General features: G+C 37.7%; 1 protein-coding gene across 1 annotated transcript in view; it reads left to right on the top strand.

The window, feature by feature from the left end:
* The first annotated feature begins 8,598 nt into the window (after window positions 1–8,598).
* Window positions 8,599–19,602, top strand: part of IQCG (IQ motif containing G) — a 55,011-nt gene continuing 44,007 nt past the window's right edge. Inside the window, exons 1-3 of the mRNA XM_044666726.1 lie at window positions 8,599–8,630; window positions 10,000–10,306; window positions 15,220–15,455. Of these exons, the coding sequence (XP_044522661.1) occupies window positions 8,599–8,630; window positions 10,000–10,306; window positions 15,220–15,455 (575 nt within the window). The remainder of the gene's footprint in view (window positions 8,631–9,999; window positions 10,307–15,219; window positions 15,456–19,602) is intronic.

The following is a 19,602-nucleotide window of genomic DNA, read 5'->3' as shown; positions in this document are numbered from 1 at the left end:
TGAGGGTCCTGCCGTGCTGTCTTGTGGGATATACACTTTTCCGCCCCGCCTCCATTTCAGGTGCCCCAGAAATTGCCAGAAGAACCACTGTCAAAAAAATTCCAAAACCCTATTCTTTGACTTCCCAAAAGAAACAAGTCACTTCAAGGAACATAACCACAAAGGTTCCATTTAAATCCTACCGTTTTTCTTTATAGAATGCGCACTGCTTGGCGCTTAAAGGAGGCACGTCTTTAGGCCACTAAAAGACAAGCAAAAGAGGTCCCTTCGGAAGCGTGCAGTTGCCATGGGAACCGCCCGGCCTGTTACCTGCTATCATCGGTGCTCTCTTGACAGAGGTGGGGATGGAGTTTTTGGGGGTGCAGGGGAGGGCACAGGACGGCGATTTTCGGTCCTTTTTCAAAGACTCAAGTTTTAGTTCAGGAACCCATGGGGAGTTGCGAAGCTTGCTCCATGCCTGCTCAGGAATTGGTGCCGCCTCCTGGCGCAAGAGGATGAACTCCTTTCCCTCCCACCCCCACCTACCCCTTTCCCGGATCGCGCCCCATCCCGTCCTGTCTCGTCCCTTTTGTTGCCCTCTTGACCACTGACAAGGCCAAGGCCTTTCGGACGGAAACATTTGATATAGGGAGTCAAAATTATAACTTTAGGTCTCATTACTCAGTTTCTAACTTCTTTAACCTTTTGAATGCTGACTGTCAAGAGCTATTTGGAATACATAATAAGAAAAAAGGGAAATGGGAGTTTTGGCTATATTAGAAAAAAGTGAATCAAAGGTGTATGTTTATGTATATAAGGCTACTTGGGGAGGTGGATTTCTCTACTCTTCATAAAGAGAGATTGGTATTTCTCTTCTGAAGGGCACCTAACTTCCACTAATTTTCTATAGGAAGTTGCCAATTTAAGATTACTAACACTAGCTAATACATGTTGGAGAATAATGCATGATTTTAGCCCACACATCTTAGAGACCAGCTAAAGCAGGGGTTCTTAACCATTTTGTTTGTGACATGGACCCCTTTGGAAGTCTGGTTAAGCCTATGGATTGCCTTTCCTAGAATAATATTTTTAAATTCATAAATAGTATTACAAAAGGGAGAGGAAGGGAACAAGCATTTATTAAGTACCTACTATATGCTAGGGGCAGCTAGGTGGCGAAATGGATAAAGCAGGGTTTCCTTTTTAGATAGATTGGTTTGCCTGCTCTGAGTGGCATTTGGGAGAGACGGCTGGCCCCTTCTCCACAGGAGTCATCTCCCTAATGATGGTTGTGAGGGTTAGATTGAATGCAACATGTGTGGCTTGGTGATGTCTGTGAGAATTAGCCTAGAAGCAGTCTTTGGGGTGCCATGCTTAGGGCTCTTGTACCTATCTACCTTTTGGTGGCAGTTAGCAGTTATTGCTGGTGGTGATGAGGAAAGTGGCCCCTTCTCCACAATGATTTCTCCCCTTAGTGATTGTTGTTCTAGCTGATCTGTAAGCAAGTCTGGTGATTTGAGGTTGGGGGTGGTGCACACCTATTGCCAAGACACTTGGTTTCAGGGTTCTGAGCTGTTTTCATCAAGGTTTGAGGGTAGGTAGATAGTGGTCAAGGTGTTTGGTGGTAGTTTGACTTACCTGGCATATGTGTATTGCCTTCTCTGTCTCTTCAAGGTGCTTGCTGCTTGCCTTCCCTCTGTGAGGTAGTTAATTAGCAGTCAGTGGGGATAGCTGACTCCTTCATAGGAGTTACTTCTCCAATAATGATTACGATGGTACTCTTGTTGTTCATCTGTCTTTTCTGAGGAAGACCAATGATAACTCAGGGTGTTATCTTGATGTGTGTAAATTGTATTTAAGTGAGGCAGAGTTGTGTGTGAAATAATTTGACCCCTACCTTATTTTAAATAGAACCTTGCCCATCTTAAACCAATAATTTTATCCTCATGATTAGTTCTAATCAATATTATGTAGTTTAATGTGATTTCAAAGGGATAGTGATTACTTATTAACAATCAGAAGTAACTAGTTATAGTTCATAATTGAATAATTTCTAAAAATAGTCTTTCCTCTCATAAAACTCTATGTTAAACTCTAACTTGACAACATAGTTTGAAAGGGGCCTCCACCCAGATGTCACAAACTCCAGTGGAAAGTTTCACAATACATTAAAAAAGGGAAAAAAAATTTCTGCTCCATAATCCTCCCCTTATGACCCTCATTGAGAAAGGTGGATCACCTAAAGTGGGTGTCTTGATAAAGCCGACCTGATGATAAAGTGGGGTAGATGAGTCAATTGCTACAGGTCCACCGACTCTGGTAGCAACGTGGCGTGGCCAGGGGTCTTACCAAGAGTTTGGAGTCTACCAATGAGATCACTCACTGATGCCTGGACTGACCAGGCTTGAAAGGAAGGGGCTGGGCACTGAAGGGAATAAAAACTGTACTCTGAAGAAGGAAGGAGTCTCAAGCCGTGAGGAAGGCCTGGGATCTTATTTGTAGGAGGGGGCCAGGTGCCTCTAGTAAATAGTTATTGGCATGGAGCCCTGCCTCAATTGTTTTATGGCGGGTTGGACAAAGTTCACGCTTTCAACCATAGAGCATGCGCAGATCAGTGACTTCCGGTTATGGTTCCGTGTAGAATTTAGTCACTACTGAATGGTCCACGATCTCCCACCCCACTTTCCTAGATGTACGTGCCAGTCTTCGTATAGGGTCTCTATAGTACGCGCCAATCCAGGCTAGGAAAGGACAGCCGCATGCACTTTCATCCCCTTTTTTAGAAAGTAGCATCAGCTGTGTGTGAAGTACTCTCTGAGATGACACTAGCCCATGCCCTAGTCTTTTCTATTATCTGCCCGCCCGCCCGTACGGAGTAGCCCGTGACTCCCTCCCCTAGTCTAATCTCTTTTCCTATGAGACTGCCAAGCGGGTGGAGCTGAGATGCAATGGCCCAACCCTCTTTTTTTTTTTTTTTTTTTTTTAAACCCTTACCTTCTGTCTCGGAGTCAATACTGTGTATTGGTTCCCAGGCAGAAGAGTGGTAAGGGTGGGCAATGGGGGTCGAATGACTTGCCCAGGGTCACACAGCTGGGAAGTGCCTGAGGTCAGATTTGAACCTAGGACCTCCCCTCTTTAGGTCTGGCTCTCAATCCACTGAGCTACCCAGCTGCCCACCCCCAACCCCTTTTGTAGACGTCTACCTATCAGAATTGCCTTGCTCTTATGAAAAGTTGTCTTTAAAAGCGGTCCAGTTTGAATCCCTCGTGACCATCTTACCAGCGTTTCAGCTTTTGTTTTTCTTACTAAACTTCTTAATTTCCCTGAGTTTTGTCTCTTTAATCATGGGAACTTACAAAGATTCACTTATAAACAGTTTCAAATTACTTTCAAGAATGGCCGAACTCAATTTTTTCATTTTACAGAAAAAAATCAACTAAGGTCCCAAAATGCTAAATGATTTGGACAGGTGTGGTAACAGAACAAGGACTTGATCCTTGTTCCTCTGGGTCCAAATTCTGCTTTCTTTCCACCCAGGAGATAATGCTAGATAGATTTGACAGATTAGAGAGAGAGAGACAGACAGAGAGACAGAGACAGAGATAACATATAAATCCTAAATTGCTATGTAAGCGCTATGATAACTGTGATTATTATTACTTCTTTGAATTGAATCTATCGGATTTGGGTACCTTGGCTCTTTCACTTTCCCAGTTCCAGGAAGAATCAGTGATCTTTTTTTTTGTTGTTGTTTCACTTACCAGCTCTTCAAAAACTCACAGAATGCCTGACAGTGCCTCTGGAAAACTGTTCTTGTCAGTGACCTGGCTGTTTCAGGAAGATGGGTTTTAAGATTTTTTTTTTAATTATGAACTTAACACACACACACACACACACACACACACACAAAAGCAGAAAAAAGAGTTCCATGAAAAACTGGGAATCTATTGAAAATAGCTATAGTTTTAAAAAATGTAATAAATCCAACATGTTACTTTCAAAGGCGTCACCTGTTTTTTTTTTTTTTTTCTGTTCTCTTCTATGAGGTTTTTTTAGTTGTGTGTTTAGTTCTATTGTTCTAGAGCGACAGAATTGTAGGCTTCCCTTTGGTCTAGGAATTCCTTTTCTGGACTAGATAGAAAGGAGACAGGTTGGGGTCTGAACAATACCACTGCTGCTGCCACCTTTTGAACTTACTCCTTACTCCAGGGCATCCCTAGGCACAGTTCTTTTCAGTCCATGTGGAATTTATGGCCTAGGATTGAGTAGTGGGTGACAAAGTCATGTGGTATTGTACTTCTCCCTATTTCATTGACCCATTATGGATTTGGTAGTGCCTAGTATGGTTCTGGGACCTCTTTTTGCTCTGATGATGGACCATGGTCCTGTCACAAGTCCTCCCTTTCTGTCTCCCTATACTGAACTCAGCTGGACAAATGACTCACTGACTTTTTCTGAATTTTCCAATCAGGATTCAATCCAGTGCATTTTCTGGAATTGTTTGGAGGAGTTTTGTGGAGGGTTGCTGACCACCCTACTTCCTAACACTCTACCATCTTGACTTTGCCAGTTTTTAAATGCACTTACATGAAACCCTTCTTTTCTTTCCTCTTTTTAAAATAATACTGTGCTAGCTTCTCTTTCCTCCCCAAAGGGAGAAAAAAATCTTTGTAACAAATAAGTGTGGTCAGGCAAAAAAAAATCTATACATTTTCTTTTCTTTTTAATAACCCTTACTTTCTGTCCTAGTAACAGTTCTGGGACAGAAGAACAAGGGGTAGCCAAATGGATTTAAATGATTTCCCCAGGGTCACATAGCAAGGAAGTGTCTGAAACTAGATTTCAAACCAGGCCCTCTGGTCTCCAAGGCTGGTGCTCTATCCACTGTGCCACTAAGCTGTCTCCTAGGTAGCGTGTTTCATCACTAGTCCTCTGGAATCCTGGTTATCATTATATTTGATCAGAATTAAATCTTTCAGAGCTGCTTTTTTGACAATGTTGTTACAGTATGAAATGTTCTGATTTATTCTTCAGTTGTGCATAAGTCTTCCTAAATTCATTTTTCATCTCTTTTTAATTTATTTTTATCATTTATTTTTAAATTTTGTGTTCCAAATTCTCTCTCTCCTTTTAGTCACTCCCCCACCCATTGAGAAGGGAAGCAATATGATCCTCATTATACGTGTAAAGTCATGTAATTAGCCATATTAAGGGGAAAAAATGAGAAAAATAGTGGGGAAAAAATCCTTCAATCTGCACTCATAGTCATCAGTTCTCTGGAGGTAAATAGAATTTTAAAATCATGAGTCCTTTGAAAATCCCTTGGATAATTTTATTGATCTGAGTAGCTTCCACAGTTGATCACAGTTACCATGTTGCTATTACTGTATACAATGTTCTAGTGTTCTGGTTTTGCTCACTTCATTTTTCATCAGTTCAAGTCTTCCCATTTTTTTCTGAAGCCATCCCCCTGGTCATTTCTTATTGCACAACATTATTCCATCACAATCATGTACTATAAGTTGTTCAGCCATTCTCCAAGTAATGGGCATCCCCTCAACTTCCAAGTTTTTGGTACCAGGTAAAGAGCTGCTATTAATATTTTTGTATGTATTGGTCCTTTCCCTTTTTCTGTGATCTGTTTGGGACACAGAGCTAGTAATAGTATTGCTGGGTCAAAGGATATGCAGTTTTGGCATAGCTCCAGATCTTGCAATGACTCCAAATTGTTCTCCAGAATGGTTGAACCAGTTTAGGATTTTACCCACAGTACATCAGTATACCTATTTTCCCATATCCTTTCTAGCATTTGTCATTTTCTTTTTCTGTGATGTTAGCCTGGTAGATATAAGATGGTACCAAATTTCTTTAAAACTATCCCTTTTTTATTTCATTTATTCTACAATTATGTTGCATTACATTCATAATATATAATTTAATAATAAAATAAATAATATAATTTATTCAGGGATTCCCCTATTGATGACTTCCCACTTTATCATCAGTTCTTTGCTATATCCAAAGAAGCTCCTTGAAGTATTTTTGTACATGTGGGTACTTTTCCTATTTCTTTGATCTTTTGGGGTTATAAGCCTACTAGTGCTATCACTGAGTCACATAGGATATATATATATAGTTTAGTGACCTTTTGGTCATAGTTCTAAATTGTTTTCTAGAATAACTGGATCAACGGGACATACAGTGTGTCTGTCTTCTTTCAGCTTCTGTCATTTTCCTTTTATGTCATCTTTGCCAATATGATAGGTATATGGTGAAACTCAGAATTATTTCAGTTTGCATTTCTCAAAAGAGTGATATGGAACATTTTTTTCACATTTATAAATTCTTTTTCTCTTTGAGAACTGCCTATTCATTTCTTTGAGGGCATTTACCTACTGGGGAGTGGCTGTCATTATTATATATTTATGCATGTATATATACATAAAAATCTTTACCTTCTGCCTTGGGACACAATACTGTGTAAGGGCTAGGCAATGGGGGTTAAGTGACTTGCCCAGGGTAACACAGCTAAGAAGTGTCTTAGGCCAGATTTTAACCCAGGATCTCCCATCTCTAGGTCTGACTTTCAATCTACTAAGCCACCGAGCTGCCCCCCACCCATTATTATATTTTTGAATCATTTTTTCATAGGTCTTGGATATCAGATCTTTATCAGAGAAATTTGTTATAAAGGTTTTTCCTACTTAACTTATTTCTCTTTTAATTTTAACAGCATTGACTTTATGCAAAGATTTTTCAATTTTATACAATTATCTATTTTATCTTCTGTGATACTCTTTAATGTTTAATGTATGTTTTATCATGATTTCTTTCCATATACCTCACTGAAGAACGTGTTTTCTTCCCTTGTTCCTCCAAGATGTGATCAAGTAAAATAATGTTGGTGTGGGGGCGGCTGGGTGGCTCAGTGGATTGAGAGCCAGGCCCAGAGATGGGAGGTCCTGGGTTCAAATCCAGCTGTGTGACCCTGGGCAAGTCACTTAAGCCCCATCACCTAGCCCTTACTGCTCTTCTGCCTTGGAACCAATACCCAGTATTGATTCTAAGACGGAAGGTAAGGGTTGGAAAAAAAAAAAAGATAATGTTGATGAAGTGGAGGGCCAGGCATGGAACCTGGCCCACAGTACCTGCTTAAATAAATGTTTATCCCCTCCCTTCTTTCTCTCCCTTCCTCCTTTTTATATATAAGTCTTGTAGCTATTTAAACTTATTTTGGTAATGATGTGAAATGCTGGTCTAAGCCCATTTCTTTCACAATGCTTTTTAGTTTTCCTAGGATTTTTATTGAATAGGGAGTCTCTACCCTAGAAGTTAAGATCTTTAGGTACATTGTTCCCTTTGTTCTTATATTCCTTTGCTTATGTATGTTGTATAGCATCTGTTCCACTGACTTTTCTATTTTTAGTATAAAAGTTTTAATGATTACTTTGTAATACAGTTTGAGATCTGGCCCATGACTTCCTTCCCACTATTTCTTATTTTTTCCTTTGAGTATCTTGACTCCTTATTCCACCAGATAAAATTTTCTATTTTTTCCTAGCTTTAAAGTAATCCTTTAGTAGTTTGACTGATATGACACTGAATAAGTAAATTAATTTAGGTAGAATAGTATTATCATTTTTGTTATATTATCACATCCCAGATATGAGCAACTAAATCTCCTCACTTGTTTAGCTCTGTCCTTATTTTTGTAAAGTGTGTTTTGTAATTGTCTTTATATAGTTCTTGTGTGTCTTAGTAAATGAACTCCCATCTTATACTTCATTGTTATTTTACTTTGCTTTACTCTGCTTTTATTCAGAGAACAGAAACATTTTCTCAGGAAGTAGATTTTACTTTAAGAGACATTTCCTCCTATTTAACCTTCCTGGAAGGTTAACCTTCAAAGGGAATGAGCTAGATTGTTTCTGACATCCCTTCCAGTTATAATGTTCTATGAGGCAAAATGGAATGATAGCAAAAGCTTTGGACTTGGCATCCTAGATATGATACTGAAGCTGTGGGTCCACAGGCAATTCATTTTGCTTGTCTGAATCTCAGATTGTTTCTCTCAGAGCTTATTGTGCCACCTGAACAACAAAATCAATATTTCTAAAGAAACTATAGAACATTTTAATTCACTTTTAGCCTTGTTAGACAAGTGTATTAAGTTAAATTGTTAGTAAACCAAAAGGTTCTCATTCTTTCACTTCTTTTTTATTTTATTTTTTAAACCTGTATCTTCTGTCTTAGTATCAATTCTAAGACAGACTTGCAGGAAGGGCTAGGTAATTGGGGTTAAGTGACTTGCCCTGGGTTATAGAGCTAGAAAGTGGCTGAGGTCAGATTTGAATCCAGTTCTTCCTGACTCCAGGTCTGGTATTCTATCCATTGTGCCACCTAGCTGCCCCAGTTCTTTCAGTTCTGGAATTTCACTATATAATGTGAAAAGAGAGAAAATAGGAAGACAGTATATTAATTCAGGGGTAAAATTGAAGCTTTTGATGCTTTAATATCTTCCTTGATGGGCAGAAACAATTTAAAACTTTCTAGGAAACAAAACCTAATTTTCTTTCCTATTTCAGGTTGATTACATTTTTATGAAGTGTTGACATCCCAATGGAAAAAACTACATATTCCTCATTGATGAAGTAAGTTCACATTCCAAGCTTTACCATCTTGTATATGTTGTAGATGTTCTTCTAGAATACATCAAAAAGCATTTTTGTACTACATATACACATGCTTATCAGATTGCTATTTGATAGGAAAGCATGAAATTTTTGAGGTTTGGCTCAAAGACATGTAAATGCCATAGACTTACATGCCTGCTTTAAAAAGTAAGATTTTTTTCCTTTCCCCACCCTTTTGCAAAAGCAGGAGGAAGGGTGCATGGATGTGGAACATGAAAAATATTGCCAGGGGCAGCTGGGTGGCTCAGTGGATTGAGATCCAGGCCTAGAGACAGGATGTCCTAGGTTCTAATCTGGCCTGAGACACTTCTCAGCTGTGTGATCTTGGACAAATCACTTAACCCCCATTGTCTAGCCCAGGGGTCAGCAACCTTTTTGGCTGTGAGAGCCATATACATAAACACCACATTTTTAAAATGTAATTTCATGAGAGCTGTACAGTGCTCACAGTAAACGCTCCTGTAACAGTGCCTGAAAAAAAAATTGACTTTATGGCTCCTGCAGAAAGAGTCATACGTTGCCGACCCCTGGTCTAGCCCTTACTGCTCTTCTGCCTTGGAAAGAATAAGGGAAGGAAAGAAGGAAAGAAGGAAAGAAGGAAAGAAAGAAAGAAAGAAAGAAAGAAAGAAAGAAAGAAAGAAAGAAAGAAAGAAAGAAAGAAAAAGAAAGAAGAAGGAAGGAAGGAAGGAAGAAAGATGTCAAAAATTTTCCAATTTATTGATTGGTTTTACTGATTTTTTAAAAATCTTTTGACATAAAGGATAGCCTTCTAAGATGGTGGCAAAGGAAGGTTACAAAAGATATAAATAAAAATAATTTTTTTTTTAAAATGAGGTAAGGTATTTGGGCAAAGCAAGGTGGCTCAGTGATTTGAGATATACAGGCCAACAGCCAAGGTCTTGGCCTTAAATCTGGCCTCTGACAGTTCTTAGCTGTGTGTCCCTGACAAGTTTAATTAACCTCATTGTCTGGCCAGTATTGTTTCCAAGATGAAGGTAAGGGTTTGGGGGAAAAAAAAAAGTAAAGTATTTGAATTTTTAAGTAGAGTGATTATTAGAGTTGTCCTAAATAAATATTGCTGAAGGATATGCAAGCAGGGTCTTTTATCATCTTCTAGCTCACAGTAAATTAGTTCTCTTATCTATCCAAATATTTGACCCAACATGGTTCCCATTTCCATCAAATCTGAGGTTTGAGAGTTTGAATCAAGTCTAAATTTTGGGGAAGTTTAACATATTTTTTGTTAGTTTGCACAAACTAAGAGATTTTCCACATATTTATTATTTCAGGCATCACTCAGACTAACTCTGGTACTTATTCTTATTAGTGAGGAGGACGATGAGAAGGATGAGGAGGATGAGGAGAAGAAGGCGGCAATAGAACCTTCTTCAAAGATTTTGCATCCTCAAGTGTTGTCAGTGACAGGAGCTCCTCCTACAGTGACAGGAGCTTCTGTAGAACCAGAAGAAATATCCCAAACTGAAGAGTTACCAGTCATCCAGGAGGTGATAGATACGCTCCCTCTCCTGGATGTGCTGAGGATTTCTGCAGTTCTGGAGGACACCCTGGAACAGCTTGCCATCTTAAAATATATTATGCCGGGTCCATATGAAAGGAAGAAACAGAGCCTGCATGTAGGTATTGTTCTGATGACTGTTGACCTCCTATTCATTCTGGGTTTTGCTCCCCTTTTTTCGTCTCTGACTTTCACAGATGCCATTATTAAATTTTAGTTCAAAGAATGGAGACTACAACCCCATCACCCTGAGAACCAAAGGAGAGGGAAACGGCCACATTCCAGGGCCTGCCCACCAAGAAGATTTCCCATGTCATTTAGTAATATAAATTAATTGAAAAAGATCACAAGAAAATGGATAATGCAATTAATTTGCTGCTAGTGGTATGTGTGTGACTGTTTCTTATTCCATTATGTTGTAAAGATTTGTATTCCTTGTACTTCTGGAGTATGACCACAAGAGGGCACGTACAACTGGCACATTGATTACTCTTAGGAAAGATTCCCTCTTTTGGTCCAGCACTTTCTATGCATACTGTGAAAGTCAACAAATTTATATTATTGCCATGGCCCTTGCTGCAAATCACCATTATGTTTTCTGACAGCACATTTCAGTAGAATACAGGGTCTTTACAAGGTATTTGGGTACTTAAACATTTTAGTAACTAAATTTGTTATTAATAATCCAAATAATCTGGAAAGGCAAATATATCCATCCTAAGATTGGTATATAGCATAGAATATTCACATTTCAAATCATGAACAAAAATGGCTTTAATCCCATGATTAATAGAATGAACACTAACAATAAAATTCTGTTTTCCTTTAAATATTGTTTCTAGATTTTTTTTATCATGCTTGCAACCTAAATTGTTAAATTTTATATGTGTACATGTGCATACATGTATATAAAAAGATTTCCATTCTAGTGTAATCTTAAAGCTATCTCAGAGCAGCTAGGTGACTCAGTGGATTGAGAGCCAGGCCTGGAGATGGGAAGTCCTGGGTCTAAAACTGACCTCAGATACTTCCTAGCTGTGTGACCCTGGGCAAGTCACTTAACTCCCTTCACCTAGCCCTTACTGCTCTTCTGCCTTGGAACAAATACACAGTATTGATTCTAAGATGGAAGTTAGGAGTTTAAAAAAAATAAAGCTATCTCAATGAGAAGATAGTTTTAAAACTAAATTAAAAAAGAAATGGAAAAACTAAGAACCATATGTAGTTCTGATCTCTCAAATGAATTTTAGTGTATGTGCTGCCAAAGTGAGCACTGTCAAAGAATTTTAAATAAGGGTCAAAAAAGACATTGAAGCACAATATGAATGTTATCATATCTTAAACAGAATATGATAGAAAGTAGATTTCTTCCTTTCTTGCATTCTTTTGGTTTCCTCGTTAAGAATCAAGAATGGGAAGGAGAAAATTCAGCCAATAATGTGTTTCTGAGATATATATTTTGGAAAGACGTTTTGCATTTGTGGTGTAAAGGAAAGAGAATAAAGGATCCAAATACATGAAGAGTTGTTCAAGGTGGATATCACTGCACTGAAATACAGAAGTGAGCATTTGGAATAGATTCTAGTTTGTGCCAGTGATTCTTCATGTTTTCAGAGACATTAAAACCTTAGACAGTCTCTTGACTCAATGATACTCCTGTGTGCTTAATGCTTCTTTCTAATAATATTTGTGATCTTTGTAGACACACATTTTACTCACTTCAAAATAATTGGAGCTTTAGTAATACTTTCATTTATAGTAATGGCTTGAAAGCATAGCTTTCCCCACCCATAAAATATAGCATCATTAACTGTGCGTTTTTTTCCTCTCTCGGAATATACTGATTATTGATTCCAAGGCAGAAGAGCAGTAAGGGCTAGGCAATGGGAGTTAAGTGACTTGCCCAGGGTCACACAGTGAGGAAGTGTCTGAGGCCATATTTTATCCCAGGATCTCTTGTCTCTAAGTTTAGCTGTCAATCCACTGAGCCACCTCACTGCCTCCCCGAGGTTACATTTTTTACCAACTTAATCTTAAAAATATTTTTGCTTTAAAAGGGGTTAGTAAACTATCATGTTTAGTATGTATGTGAACTTACAGAATGTAACTATTTTATTAAGTTCTAATGACTTTTTGCTTCAGGATGAATTTTAAGCTGTATTTGAGGAGAAATATTAGAAGAATTGAGTGAAATATTTTATGTGTTTTTTGGTTTTCCTTTTTTATAATTTTTTTCAGTCACATGTAGAAGAAATTATTGACAGTTGTTTTCTGACATTTTATGATTTAGTTTTTCTCCCTCCCTCTCTTTCTCCCCTATCCCCTAGATGATAAATAGTCTGATATAGGTTATACTAATACTTTCATGCAATACATATTTCCATATTGCTCATGTTGTGACAGAAGACATGCATCACACATATAGTAAAAATCTCATGAAGGAAAAAAAGTGGAAGATGGCAGTCTTTGATTTGCACCCAGACTCCAACAGTTCCTTCTTTGGCTGTGGATGGCATTTTCATCATGAGTCCCTTGTGGTCATCTGGGAAACTTGGTTTAGTCCTTCACAGTTGACCATTGTATAACATTTCTATTACTGTATATATACATTGTTCTCCTGGCTCTGCTCACATCACTATTAATCAATTCATGTAAGTCTTTCCAGGTTTTTCTGTTGTGTGGTTTTTTAAAAAGAAGTCTTGATAAATTTTTATTTGCTGGCTAATTTATTGCAATAATTTGAGAATGTTGATAACTATTGCATCCAGCCCTACTGTGATTAGTGAGACTGCTGTTTGAGGTGAAACCTTTTGGGACCCTGAGTTTTCTTTTTGAGCTTCATTTTCAGGTTTGTTGTGTCCTTATGCCTGTATTTCACTGATTCAAGAAAAATTCCATCGGCCCAGTGGAACTTAGGTCTGTGATCTATGGGCAATGAATGTCTCTCCTTGGGGAAAGGTTAGGAGGGTGACCTTGGGAAAGCTAGTGTTGGATCATTTTGACTCGGTTTCTCATATAAGAAATTTTCCACATGGTTAATTTTTTTTTAAACCCTTCCCTTATATCTTAGCATCAATTCTGAGATGGGAGATTAGCAGGGGTTAGGCAATCAATGACTTGCCTAAGGTTAGACAACCAGGAAGTATCCAAGGCCATATTTGAACCTCCTGTTTTTCCACTTTCTACCTAGCTGCCCCTGAATTCAGTTGTATAATAGTGTTTTGGAAAGTGACTTGCAAAGTGTGTTCTGTTATTCATATTTTTAATGTGTGGATTAGATCCTTATCATTCTCTATATCTCCTAAGGAGAGATTTAATTAATTAGAGTTCTAAAAGGGAAAAATTTGGAATTAATTGAAAATTTTGGAGTTCAAATAATTGCAAAAAAAAAATTGAGTAAATTTTTGAGAAAACAAGACCAGATAGTCATATTTGTTGTTTAGAAGTTTTAAAGAATTCTACCTTCTGTGGTTAAAAAAATTTTTTTTCATTTCTTTGTATATATTTGATTTTCTTAAGTATGTCAATGTAATAATTTGCTATCATAGGAAGTTAAACAAAAATATAGTTAACATTAATTGAGAAAGGTACTTAACCTTAGCTTACATGTCCACTTTGGTAAACATTAAATATTTAACCAGAAGGACCCATTTTTAAGTAGATTCTCATAGATTCTTTTTTTAGGATTCATAGATTTTTTTTTTTAGATCCTTTAGCTTGTTGTGATTAGTGTTTATATCAGATACAGGATTTAAAAAAAGATAGAAAAGCAAGGCTATTTAAAAACTAAAATTCTTTGACGTTTCAAGTAAACTATAAGTTCCTAATTTAATGTTTTCTTATAATTCTATTGTCAGTAAGATGAGAACCACAAGGTTTCAGTTTGTTTTCAACCCCTTGAACTTATTATTGGAGAAATTGAAAATTATTATTTTCAGGATTTTTATTTTAGTGTTTTATTGGAGGGGGATCAATTTGTTTTTGAGTTTTTTAGTTGCATGCCTAATTCATTTTTCTGCTCTTTCTCTTGTTGATGAAAATATTTAGAATATAAAATTTCCCTTAAGAAATGCTTTGTCTATACCCCCAAAAGTTTGGTATCTTGCCTTATTATTGTCATAATTTTTCATAAAATTATGTATGATTTTTAGGATTTATCCTTTGACCTACCAATTCTTTAAGATTAAGTTGCCTAGTCTCCAGTTGACTTAATTCCTTTTTCAATGCTCTTTTATGTAATTTGTATTGCATTTTGTTTAGTCATGATGTATTTAATATTGTTACTTTTCTGTATGGTTTTTATTCCCTCCCTACTCCACCCCCATTATTATACTTTGTTTTACTGTGTAAATTTTTTTTTATCTTTTGCCTTTTGAAATATTGTATTCTGTACTCTCTGCTTCTTAAATGTGATAACTGCTAAATCTTGTGTAATCTTGATTGTGGTTTCTCTGTACTTTAATTCTTTCTTTCTGGCTGCTCAAAGTATTTTTTCTTTGACCTGAGAGCTCTTGAATATAGCTAAAGTATCTCTGGAAGCTGTTGTTATTGTTGTTTCCAGAGGTGATTAGTAGGTTCTTTCTGTTTTCACTTTGCCTTTAGGGCATTGTTTCACATATCTTAATTCTGAACTTAACTAGCTTGCTGCATGACAAACAAATCAACTTGACTTCAGTATCTTCTTAGTTGTCTCTTATAAAATAAGAGGCCTGGAGAAAATGATCTTAAAGTCTCTTTCCACTCTTAAATTCAATGATTCTACATAAATAAAGAATCCTAATACAAAAGACAAAAATAATTTAGCTAAAGTGTTTAGAAAAAGTATACTAAGAAATAATTAATAAAAAAGATGTCACTCCCATGATGTTAAATTTTTGGTCTAAAAATTAGTTTGGATTTTCTCCATCTTGCCATTTAAAACACATTACTATTATGCACTATAACATTTGCTAGAATCTCCTGCTTCTTTGTATGACATACATTGTTCTCTCTTCACTTTCTTACGAAAAAAAATATTATCTATTGTTTCAGAAACCAAGCAAAGAAATGAATGTTGTCATTCAAAGCCTGGACCGACTGCAAACATCTATCATGCAACAGAGAAAATCTGGCACAGCAGCTGAACTAGAAGCAACCAAGTATATTACCCGGAAAAATCAACCCAAGCTTAAAAAGTCTGAAGATAAGATGGCAGATCACATAACTAAAAGACCTGCAAGGCAAACCATCCTGACTTTAGAAACTCTCAGAAAAGTTCAAATTGATAGGTAAGAGAGGGAAAAACTTAATAGATGGGCAGAAGAATAGATGGATGAATAACAACACAAACATTTATTATGCACTCACTTTGTGCCAGGCACTGGGCTAAGCACTAGGAGTATGAAGATAGGCTAGGGTAGTCCCTTGCCCTCAAGGAGCTGATATTCTAATGGAGACAACATAAAAACTAAAAACAGAGTAGATAGAAGCCAGTCTTGGAGAGGGAGGCAGTAGCAGCTGGGACAAAAAGAAAAGGTCTATGGAAGAGTGGAATTTCTGCTGAGTCTTAAAGGAAATGAACGATACTAAAAGATGCGAGGGGCAGAGCATTCCAAGGATGTGGGACATGAGACATGAATGAATGTGGGAATGAAAAGACACAGAGAGGGAGATGTCATGTCTACTATAAATATGAAAAATGATAAAGGCTTGTATAAATATATAAATTAGTATTTTAATTAAAGCCATGCTGATAGATAAAATCATTAGACCACGCGCTTGTAAGCTTTCAAAACTGCTGCCTCCATTACTGTCTCCTGTTTCCTCGCCAAGAGAGCCTACTGGCAAAGAGGCCACTCCCTCCTAACCCAGGAGATTTAAGCTCTTCCCTGCGTCAAGACGTCTGCCTCCCCAAGCCCAAAGACCCGGAAACGGAAACCAGTTGGACCATGTTGGATCACGGGAAATGTAGTTTTGATACATTTCCCATATACACTTTTAGATGGCATTTTCCTAATTTCACTTTTACACTAGTGTATCTTGCCTTTCAGTCATGCCCAATGTGACCCCATTTAGAGTTTTCTTGGCAAAGATACTGACATGGTTTGCCATTTCCTTCTCCAGCTTATTTGATGGATGAGGAAACTGAGGCAAATAGGGTGAAGTGACTTGCCCAGGATCATGTAGCATGTAAGTATCTAAGACCAGATTTGAACTCATGAAGATAAATCTTCCTGACTCCAGGTCTGGCGCTATACCCCCTAGTTGCTCTCTATCTTGTAAAGGGAAAAACAAATGGACCATTGTAGCTGGACTATGCATAGAATGGATGGAGGGGGAGTAAAATGTAAGAACACTGGAAAAAGAGGAAAAAAGCCAGATTATCAAGAGTTTTAAATGCCAAATGTGTAAATTTATATTCAATCTTGAAGAAAATAGAGAGCCATTGAACTTAGACTTTAGGAAAATCAGTTAGGCACCTCAGTGGTATAAGAATGGGAATATGAGAGACTAGGAGACCAATTAGATCTTAACAATAGTTCAGATGAGATAGAGACCTGCATTAGGATAATAGCTGTGTGAGTGGAGAATAGAAGACAGACTTAAATGATACTTTGGGCAACACATTGAATATGTAGGATGAATAAGAATGAGGAGTCAATGACAACACTGAAGTTGTAAGCCTGAGTGATTAGGAAAATGGTGATATCCTTGATAGTCATGGAAAGTTTGGAAGGTGGGAGAGTGTGGGAGTGGAGTGGTTGGGAGGTAGGATAGTTAATAAATCCCTTTTTTAAACATTGAGTTTGACATACTTATGGGGGACATCCAATTCAAAAGGTCCAGAAGGCAGTTGGTGATGTGCACCCGAAGCTCAAGAAAGAGACTGGGTATAGAGATCTAAGAATCATCTACATAGAGATGATAATTGAGCATATGGACTGAAGGAGTCACCAAATGAGACAGAGTTGAGGAAAACAAGAAAAGGGCCCAAGACAGAGATTGGTATGCAACCACAATTAGTGGGAATGGCACGAAGGAAAATGGAGCAAGGGAGACTGAGAAGGACTGAGAAGAACAGTTGGACACAGAAGAGAAACAGGAGGAAGCAGTGTCACAACAGCTTAGAGAAGAAAGGCTATCCTGGACTTGAAGAAGATAATCAACTATGTCAGATGTTGCCTAGAGATTAGAAAGAGGAAGATTAAGAAAAGACCATTGTAGGGACAGCTGGTGGCTCAGGTGACAGAGAGCCAAGCCTGGAGATGGGAGATCCTGGGTTCAAATCTGGCCTCAGGTATTTCCTAGCTGTGTCACCCTGGGCATGTCACTCAATACCTGTTGCCTATCTCTTAACCATTCTTCTGCCTTGGAGCTAATAAGTAATATTAATTCTAAGATGGAAGGTAAGGGTTTTCTTTTTTAAAAAAGAAAAGATCATTGGATCTAGCAATGAAAAAATCATTGCTAACTTTAGAGAGAACAGTTTCAGTTGAATGATGATATCAAGAGCAGGATTGCTGAGAGTTAAAAAGAGGGAAGGAAAAAGTAGAAGTACCTAATGCTGACGGTTTCCTCAAGGAGTTTATTGGGCAAGGGGAGGAGAAATATTATAAAATGATAGCTAGTAGCTGTAGTAGGATCCAGTGAGGAATTTTTTAGAGTGGGGGGCATGAATCTATTTATAGGCAGCAGGAAAGGAATTGGTAGATTAGGAGAAATTGGAGATAGAAAAGACTGAAAGGGATAGGACCAAGGGTACATTAGACATGTTGTCATTGGTTGGGAGAATGGCTGCTTTTTCAATCCAAGACCAGAGTGGAGGAGGAAGTAGTGGGAAAGATATCTAAATGATATGAGATGAAGAGAGAATAAGAGGGAGCTAATGGAGAAGTAGGAGGAAAAATCTGATGAGCAGATGGGAGAGGGGAAGAGTAACTTGAGGAGAAACAAGACAGTTTAAAAAAGAGTTTCTGTGGGTAGCTCAGTGGATTGAGAGCCAGGCCTAGAGACTGGAGGTCCTAGGTTCAAATCCGGCCTCAGACACTTCCCAGCTGTGTGACCCTGGGCAAGTCACTTGACCCCCATTGCCCACCCTTACCACTCTTCTACCATCAAGGAGCCAATACACAGAAGTTAAGGGTTTAAAAAAAATAAATGATATAAGGAATTTAATAAATTAATTATAAATAGATGTACATAATTAATTAAAAAAAAAAAAAGAGTTTCTGTGGAAAATGAGATCCAGTTTTGTTACAGAAAGGATCATCTTGACCCCAGGTGGAAGAGAAGTGACCCTTTTTCTGTGCCAGTGTCTCAGAATTTGCTTTTGTTGCCTTACTCTGAATTGTTGCAGGACCATAGAAAGAAGTGCAGAGAAGCAGTCAAAGGAAAGCAGAGTCCTCCAGGGATGCAGCTATTTTATTTAGTTTCTTAAAAAAATTTTTTTATTAATGTTTTTTATTTTTAAGCTTTTTTTCATGGTTACATGATTCTTGTTGTTTCCCTCTCCTCTTCTCTCCCTCCACCAGGAGTTGATAAGCAATTTCACTGGGTTATATTTTATCACTCAAATCCTATTTCCATATTATTTATTTTTGTAATAGAGTAATCTTTTAAAATCAAAACCCCAAATCATATACCCATACAAACAAGTGATAAATCATATGTTTTCTTCTGGATTTCTACTCCCACAGTTCTTTCTCTAGATGTGGATAGCATTCTTTCTTATATCCCTCAGAGCTATCCTGGATCATTGTATTGCTTTTAGTAGCAGTGAATTACCTTTGATCGTCCCACAATGTTTCAGTTACTGTGTACAATGTCCTCCTGGTTCTGCTTATTTCACTCCGAATCAGTTCATGGAAGTCTTTCCAGTTCTTATAGAAATCAAGCAGTTCGTTATTCCCTATAGCACAATAGTATTTCATCACCATCATATACCACAATTTGTTCAACCATTCCCCAATGAAGGGACATCCCCTCATTTTTCAATTTTTTGACACCACAAAAAGAGCAACTATAAATTTTTTTGTACAAACAGAACCTTTCCCATTATTTTTTATCTCTTTGGGATACAAACCTAGTAGTGGTATTGCTTGATCAAAGGACATGCATTCTTTCAAATTCTTTTGGGTATAATTCCTAATTACAGGTCTACAACTATTAATAAATAATAGTGAGGGGGCAGCTGGGTAGCTCAGTGGAGTGAGAGTCAGACCTAGAGACAAGAGGTCCTAGGTTCAAACCCAGCCTCAGCCACTTCCCAGCTGTGTGACCCTGGGCAAGTCACTTGACCCCCATTGCCCACCCTTACCAATCTTCCACCTATGAGACAATACACCGAAGTACAAGGGCTTAAAAAATAAATAAATAAATAAACAAACAAACAAACAAATAAATAAACAAACAAATAAATAAATAACAGTGAATTTC

The sequence above is a fragment of the Gracilinanus agilis genome, chromosome 3 (genome assembly GCF_016433145.1).
Source record: "Gracilinanus agilis isolate LMUSP501 chromosome 3, AgileGrace, whole genome shotgun sequence".
Lineage (NCBI taxonomy): Eukaryota > Metazoa > Chordata > Mammalia > Didelphimorphia > Didelphidae > Gracilinanus > Gracilinanus agilis.
Note: the sequence above shows the minus strand (reverse complement) of the source record. Positions and strands in the feature narration are given on the sequence as shown.